The 8,734-nt window shown below is 33.7% G+C and overlaps 1 protein-coding gene across 5 annotated transcripts in view; it reads left to right on the top strand.

The window, feature by feature from the left end:
• RBM26 (RNA binding motif protein 26) overlaps nucleotides 1–7,346 on the top strand; it is a 50,106-nt gene extending 42,760 nt beyond the window's left edge. For all 5 annotated transcript variants that reach the window (XM_021529384.3, XM_021529388.3, XM_021529386.3 and 2 more), the window contains 3 exons: nucleotides 256–342; nucleotides 3,127–3,240; nucleotides 6,528–7,346. In XM_021529384.3, the coding sequence (XP_021385059.2) occupies nucleotides 256–342; nucleotides 3,127–3,240; nucleotides 6,528–6,617 (291 nt within the window). In that variant the 3' untranslated portion in view covers nucleotides 6,618–7,346. The remainder of the gene's footprint in view (nucleotides 1–255; nucleotides 343–3,126; nucleotides 3,241–6,527) is intronic.
• Nucleotides 7,347–8,734: the final 1,388 nt, after the last annotated feature.

Genomic DNA, 8,734 nt, shown 5'->3' on the forward strand with positions numbered 1-8,734 from the left:
GCAGAACCACCTATTTCTATCATAGTTTTACCTCATACCTGTAGGAATTGGGAAATCCAGAGATGAGAGCACTTCGATGGTTTAGAAATGCAAGTACAAGTAACTGTATTCTTGTCTAGGACAAGTACTCTGGCATTAAGATTGTGATGTATACACTGTTGTAGTTTTCTACTTTTTTTGAGGCTGTTTGATTTAGGACTGCATTTTACTAAACTATTTTACTAAACTTCTTTGTTGTTGTTTATTTATCAAAAGCAATATGGTGAAATTGAAGATTGCCAAATTGATGACTCTTCTCTCCATGCGGTGATTACTTTTAAAACAAGAGCAGAAGCTGAAGCCGTGAGTATAGTCTTTCTTGAAAATACACTGCAGCATTCAAATACTTTGTTTACGTTACACTTTTGTATTTGATTAAATGTAATATTGTTAACTATTTTAAAACTGTTGCCACAAAAGTGTCAATTAAACAAAAATGTCAGAACTGTAGGAAATACTTAGGAAATCCTTAGGAAATTAAGTTTGTAGTAAAGCAAGGTGCAGGATATAAGAGAGAAATTAAGGTAAATACTTTGGAATTGATATTTAGATGTCTTGGGTTATCTTAATTTAATTGCCAGGTTTTTTCACCTGAAGACTTGGTACCCTCATAGTCTACCTGGAACTTCACTGACATCCTGCAGTCAACCTATATATTTACTTGGGGATCAATTTGGTTTACCTTTGTCTGAAAACCTGCGGTAGTGTAAATGGGATTTGATTCTTTTTTTCCACCTTTTTAGCATATTTTTTAAAATTTATGGAATTACAGAAGCATAGAGTTGCAGAAGTAACTTTTAGAAACTAAAATCTGGAGATGACTTACATTATAATTCAGTATCGTTACATATGGATCATTAGAACTTAATACATTTGGCTCAGCAGGACTCCTGCCTTACTTTGTCCATGGTATAGGCATATAATATAGGCTTATTATGTGATACTGAACAAATTCATGAACATAATTGTTCTACAAATGATTTTTACTTTAAAATCATTGTGTCACTGTTGGGATGGAGTATTCCTGAAAATAGTAGGGACTACAGAAAGAATGGATTCGTATTTGCAGTATGGTTGTATGGAGAAATTTCAGTTTGTTTTTATATTTTGCACAAATTTTATCTTGTGGAGTTTACCTGAACACAGTTTTCATACCTGGCCAGACTCTTCTGTTGTTCATCTTGAGACACCAGTGAGGTAATTGACAGAAAAAAACTGCTATTTACAGTGCAAATTAACCGCTGGGGACAATAGTTTTGAACACTTAGAATATAATTTATGGTTAGATATTTTGATAATCCAGCCAAAGATGCTTTACAAAAACACAGAATTCTGTTTTATTTGTGAAACTCTTAGCTATAGTAATGATGAGCACTAACTGTATGGAGATAGTATTTATTCTGTAAAAAAGGAGGTACATGGTATACTGACTGATAGGGGAAAACAGTATTATACAGGTGTATTGAAGGAACACAGTTCAACAGTGAACAAAAGTTCTGTTCAAAGATAAAAGCTGCTGTAATTAGTATACTCATAAATGAATTGAAGTTGGGATTTTAGATCAGGTGCTTCCTTGTATTGGGTACTTCCTTTTGCAGTTTCATATTCTTTGACATTGTGGTTTACATAAGAAATACTCTCAAGTGTGGAGAAAGTTCTGCTTCCCTGTAAAGAAATACAGATCCCCTAGAACAATAATCTGTTTTTCTGGACTATCCAAATAAAGTCTTTACTTCTTCCAGATGGAGTATGATTCTCACTGCAAGAATCAGGATTCATGATCAGTGTTTGAGATGTCCATGTTCTAGTGAGCATTAAACCATTTAATTGTCAACATTATGTTTGATTAGATTTTGTGTCTAATTTCACCTTCATTTTTAAATGAAGATTTTATGAAAACTGGGTTCAATCAAATCTAGGAAAATTTTTATTTTCTTTCGGATACTCTTATATATTAAGTGTATCACAATATATTTCCATTGGAGTGTCTGTGTTTGCAACCAAAGCATTACGGCTGGCAATTTGAGAAACTGTAGAAGGTAATCATTAAAAGCCTCTGCTGAGGCAAATAGTGAAGTAAATGCTACTAATATTTTACCTTCCTAAATGAAAATAGGCCTAGGCTTTATGATCATATATGTTCTAGCCTAGAAGGAAGAGGAAGATTCCCTGTTGTAAAATGTTCCATTTTTATGTAGTAGTAATTTCTTCCAAAGATTACAAGTTATTTCTGGACCTAGATGTCACTTATAAGTACTTTTAAAAATTCTAGTTGTGTGACATTGTGATGAGACCATGAACAAAAAGCTCCTGAGCTGCATTTTAATAAGCATAGAATCTTTTAAATTTATCATAAATTTATATGTACAGATTTAAAATTTATACCTGGGGACTTTAATATCACACAATTCATGTTCAGATGTCATTGAACATGTAATTGTTTCTACATTTCACATTATGCCGTACTTTCAGATTGTACTATAAATCTTTTGTGACCATGACGGTTATTTCGGAATGTTGCTAACACTGATTTATGTTCATTCATGTTACTTTAATTTGAACATACTATTTCTGAAGTAGCCACTTAATGCAGCTGCTACTTAGAAAGACATGAATATCCCATAAGTTAAAAATTTTTACATTTCAATTACAACAGCTTTACAGGAAGTGGAACGTTTTCCAGTAGACTAAATTGTGATCACAAAAGGCTTTTTTTCAGTTGTTTGGTTGTTGGGTTTTTAAAAATACGTTAAATCATATGTAGGGATGTCTTACTTCTTCAGTAGGTTATGCATTAACAGTTTTGTGTCTGTCTTGGAAAGGTGACGAGCCCAGAAAAATAATACTTAAAACCAGAAAGGTGTTGGTTCAGTATGTTACCCACATTGCCAAATGATATATGGTTTTCCAAACTTACTTTCTTCTAAACGTATTTTCATCATTTTCCTCAAAGGATGTATGAATTGCATGTGGAGTGAATGAAGTTGTTTCGTTTAACCTAGTAACAGTACTTTAGTATGAATGTATTGCAACTTTGACTTTCTTTTGTAAAGTCATGTGTAACTGAGATAGTCAAACTTGTTTTAGGCTGCAATTCATGGATCTCGTTTCAAAGGACAAGAGCTAAAGCTGGCATGGAACAAGCCTGTTGCTAGTATGTCAGCTGTTGAAACAGAAGAAGCTGAACCTGATGAAGAAGAAGTAAGCTTGCTTTTTCTTTATTTTTTTTTTCTTTTTAAAAATTAAATAATACAGTTTTTTAAAAAAAGATCTATCTGTGAATTCATATTTGTATTTTTTAATCTAACTCACATTTTGATATCAGAAAGTAGATTTCTGTATATTTTTTGGGTTTAGGGTGTTGAAAGTTGAAGTTGCTTTTGCTCACAGAAATATTTAATTTCTTACATAACAAAAAAATTTAGAGGATTTATCTAGAAAATGGAAGGCAGAGGTTTGAACTTGCATAAGAGAGATTGATGATTTTGTCCAAAACATGGTTTGTGCCATCTAATTTTGGCACTAATTTCTTAGAGGAACATATTTCAGACTCTAATTTTCCTTTATAGATATGGCTCAGAGGATACAGGTGAAGGAGTAATTTAGAGCATTTTCTGACTTCACTCACATATCTAAAGTACCCTTGCTGGGTGTTCGCCATGGTCCATGAGAGATACTAAAGCCTTGTCCAAATAATCTTAATTGGTTAATGTAGGAATAGTGAGACAATATGTATTGATGCAATCTCACTCATTACACTCAAAATACCTATGTTTGTGAATTCAGAAAAATAAATGTCACCTGGGGATAAAGCTAGGCAATCTTTTTCCAAATTTATTTACTAATTGGCATAGAAAAGTTGACATGGAAGTGCACTTCGACTTACTCAATGACAGTATTTTGTTTTCATTATTTTCTTGCGGCATTTTGGTGGATCTACCACAGAAGCAGCTTCACAAGTTTGCTTTGATACAATCAAATTTGGTTAGTTTTCTTACATTGGTGATGTTTGCTTTCTGTTTTTTTCCTGAAGAAAGCCACTTTGTCTGCTGGCTTCCTGTCTCCAAAAATGCCAATTCGTTTTTTGTGTGCCATTTGAAGATAGGTACCTCTCATATTAGACATTTTTGCATTCCAGTTTACTGGGTGCTACTTTCCTCATGTACACAGACCTCAAGTGTTGTCAGATGGTCATGAGCTGTGAGTGAACAAGAGACTATATTATAGAATCTAGAGAGCATCTTAGGTATTTTGTCACATCTCCTCAGGGAAGCATTGTATTGGAAGATCAACAGCAGTGTGTTGATGCAAGGAGTCTGTATTGTGGAGAGGTCTCCTTGAGTAACCACTTCACTGGGACTTCTTGTGTAGTGAAGGAAGGGCATGCAGGGATAGGCAAATATTTCAGCAGAGTAAAGGAAGGAGTCTACAGATTCATTGATAAGTGAACTACAGAGAGATCTATCTTTTAACTGCCTTAGCTAATTACTCCTGTGGAAAATATCTAAGAGTTGAACTTGGATCAAAACCCTTAGCTGTTCATTGGTTTTGTCTGCTTGCCACTTACTTAATTTGTTTTATAGCAGCAGTTGTAAGCACATGAAAAATGTTTTCTTAATTATTCCTTATCTATAATGCCATGCTAGTTCAGCTGAATACGATGCTAGAGAAGGTAGCAGGCTTAAGATTTGAATGAAAGTGAGTACTTTGTCTCAAAAAAAAAAAAAAAAAAGTGCTATGTAATTCAGCTGAGATTCTTGATAACAAAACTGGGTTCCCAGTCCATTATGCAAATAAGAATCTTTTGGACTTAAGCACTTTAGAAAATCCCTGGTGAGTAGGCAGCTAATTATAAAAGCATCTGGTCTTCCTAGATGTGTTATGTTCTACACCTGGGTGCCTAACAAAAGAGCTGACTCTGCTGAGTCAGCAACTGATCCCTAAGAAGAGTATAAAATGTGTAAGTAGAGACAAGCTTTTAATCATCAGGGATTTGCAGTTGAGGGACTTCTTGAGTCAGAGATGTGGTGTCTTTGTAGTTGAAAGGCCTTGACATGTGTTTATTGTATTAATTTTTCTGGTTTCCTTGGATTCTGAATAGCATCTGTAATGTCTTGTAACAAGGAATGCTACTGTTCAACTATGTCTACTCTGAATAAGTATTGTTCTGTTGGATCTGCCACCTACATGTTCTCTCCACTTTCATTAAGATACTTAATATGCAGGGACACTGTCATAGTTCCCCTCAGTTATTTTCTCTCCGTATAGTTGTGCTCCTGTATGGAAGCCTGTCTTTTTGATCATCTCTGCTACCACTCAGTCTTGTGCTCTGTAGAGTTCTGCATTGTGCACTGCCCAGGACACCTCCTCTTTGACTGTTGCACTGTTGTATTTTAGATCCCTGAACATCAGGGAATACCAGGAATGAATCTTAAGTCCTCAGAAAGCTTCTGTGTTTTAGTCAGGGTCAGACTATGCAGGCATACGTTGATAGGTCAGGTGTCAGCAGAGCTCCTTTTGAAACTCTGCTTCCCATATGCAAGAGTAATAAAGATGGTTTCTCCCTCTTATAAAAGAGTCTGCTGGAAAGAGAGAAGGCTTAGTTCTAGGCTTTGTTCAGCCTAGAGCCCCTTCTCCCTTAGAAGACTTCATATTTTTGCAAATCAACCTTCACACCTCTTGCTGAATTTGGAAATACTGTAGCAAAAAACCTACAATTCCTTTGACACAAAGAATAAGCAAGAAAGAACAAAGCTGCTATCTAACAGCTGGGCAGTTTTGCTAAGAAACGACATCCTTACATTTTAGTCCTTTCTTTAGCTATGACAGAGTTTGCCGTGTTAGGTGTGATCATCAAAAAATTTCCAAGATAGGATAGTTTATATAGATAAACTATATATAGATAGAAATTAAAGCAACTTATATTCAAAGGCTTTGAAGTCTGTCAAGTTACTATGTTGTTATGGAACAGAATTGAAAATATACTAATACAGTTTGTTTGAATTTCTCTAAATACCTGTCTCCCTACCTCATTTAAATTTTTATATTGATTTAAATCCTGATTAAGCTGTCAAAATCAAAAATTCCTAGATTTAGCCTTTTTGATACTGTGGAACATATGGATTAAGATCTTGGATGAAAACAGACATAGATACTGTGAAAATGCAAAAAACCATTAGTTTTCAGTATAGCATGTTAAGTTTCATGGGAATATAGCAGCTTGGACATGAATGATATGCTGTAGAATCAGAAGAGTGGTGCATGTGTCATGGTCATCTTGAAGTCTTAAAAATGTTTCATTTGCCATTTAGTAATATATGTATATAGGAAATACACATCTCCAGTGTACTTTCTTGAAAGCATTAATATTTACCTCTTCACAACCAAATTTTCTTCTTTATTAAAGTTCAAGTGCTAGAAATTTGTATTTTGCCTTTTGATTTTTAACATTTTTTTGATTTAACAGTTACCACATTTTTCTCTTGAAGTTTCAGGAAGAATCTTTGGTGGATGACTCACTGCTCCAAGATGATGATGAAGAGGAAGAAGAGAATGAATCTCGTTCATGGAGAAGATGATTCAACTGATCAACAACAATGCTAGAACTGCACCTGTGTTGCATTAGTATTACCTAATGTACTTCTGCATCTTTGTATTAAAAGGGGTTTTGTGATGAAATTGGATTCTGATATAGATTAAAAAGCAGCTGGTGGGTTATACATTTTGAGAGATTGATGTTTGAGTTACATTTCAAATGATTGCTGAAGACATCATACTAGGAACATATGCAATGTTTTTATTACATAGTTCTACAGAAAGTTACAGAATTCTTTGGGTTCTTTGTAATTTACTGAATTGGTCAAACACAAATGACCAAAACTTGTTATAACATAGATAATTTTTGTTCTATTCCAGATACGGAATGAAAATTTGCATTTAAAATCTTTGTGAATGTTTTCAGAAATGAATAGATAACAGTACTAAACTGAAGTCTCTAAAGTTATGTATTCATAATATTGCATAGTAGTATGCTTAGGCTTTACTATGTACTAGCCTTTTGTTGGATTTGTGTACGTATTTTACCTATGGGTTTTAATGATAAAGTGTATGACTGCTTTGCATATAAGTCCTTATGACTTTAAGATGTTAAAAAAATAAAGAAATGGAATGGTCTTAAAAAAAAAAAGAAAAGAAAAAAAAAGCAATAACCAAAAAAGCTAAGGCAATGGTCCTTCATGATAAAAAAAAAAAAAAAAAAAGAAAAAAAAAAAAGAGAAAAGACCATTCCAGATGGCAACCCCCACCCCCATGTTCACAAAAGGAGCTTGAATCACTATCACACTAAAATAATACTGAATATAAAAAAACCAATCTCAATCGTGTTTTATCTACATTAATACATGTTGTACTCTTCATAAAAACTTTTGGATGTTCTGAATTTAAAGTGATGCAAGTCAAATCCTAAATAGAATAATACTCTAAACACTAAGGAATTTTTTAATGTATCTTGCACTGTGTCAACTCTAGAAGAAAGTTTGGTGCCACAAAAATAACATATAGTACTGAAATATAATTTAGAAAAATATGTGAGGAGAATCTGAATACTTAGTTAATAGTCTAAAAATTTGAGTACACAAGTAATGCATTTTTTTATATTTCTGTGGTTTTATGATTATATTTTTTCATTTAAAAAGTAACACCTGGAAAAACCTGTGTTCACACTATAGCACATACTAGGCATTCAAAAATATATGAAATGTTAGTGTACTCTACAGAAAATCTTCATTGGCTCTTTCTAGCTGGTCTTTCTGGTTTATGGCGTCTAAAGTTGCTTCTTAGGAAGGGGAACTGCCTACTCTTTTGCAGTAAAGTCTCAGAAAGACTTGGTTTTATTTCTACTTAGTGGCATTTTGCTGGACTGGTTTCAAAAGGAAACCCATTTGTTAAGTATTAAATTCTTGATTTTTGTTTTTGTTCTGAAGGGAGTGGGTGGGGTGTTGTTTTAATTTCCCCCTCATTAATTCATTTATGAGTGCATCATAAAACCACTGTCTTACCAAATAGATGGATAGGAGCCTGTACCACCATTCACTTAAGTGTTGGACTCAATGATCTTTGTGGGTCCCTTCCGACTTGGAATATTCTGTGATTTTGTGATAGTACTTCAGTAAATAGGGTGTTTTCTTTAGTCCATGGTTTTGTCTTTTGCTGAAAAGATGGGGAGAACTAGTATAAGTCATATCCCTGTGTTTTTTTTTTTTTGTTGTTTTTTTCAATTCCAACGTAGAAATGGAGGAAAGTAGAAGTAGTAGCATTCTAGAGAGAAGAGCTCCTGTTGTAGAATTTTTGCTTGTGCTTTTCAATTACTTGAAGGGATTTCAAGAACTGGATCCTGAGTTTTTTTTGTAAAGCTTTTGATTTGGTTAAGCTTTTGCCTCTGTCCTGATGAGTATGTGTATCTTGATGCAAAAAACATGCACTTAAATTTTTGTACAGTCCTAGTTTCACATTGAAATGTCACAATTGACTGCCATGCTTGTTACACTAAGTTCTAAATTTTGCCGTAAGAAATTGTATTTGGGAAATTTATTTCCTTTTACACTGAATTTCAGGCAAAATAAAATATTTTAAGAACCTTTTTATCCAGTGCTCTGAATGAGCTGTTCTAATTCACTGAATTATTTACAAGCTTTCC

This window comes from Lonchura striata, chromosome 2 (assembly GCF_046129695.1).
Source record: "Lonchura striata isolate bLonStr1 chromosome 2, bLonStr1.mat, whole genome shotgun sequence".
NCBI lineage: Eukaryota > Metazoa > Chordata > Aves > Passeriformes > Estrildidae > Lonchura > Lonchura striata.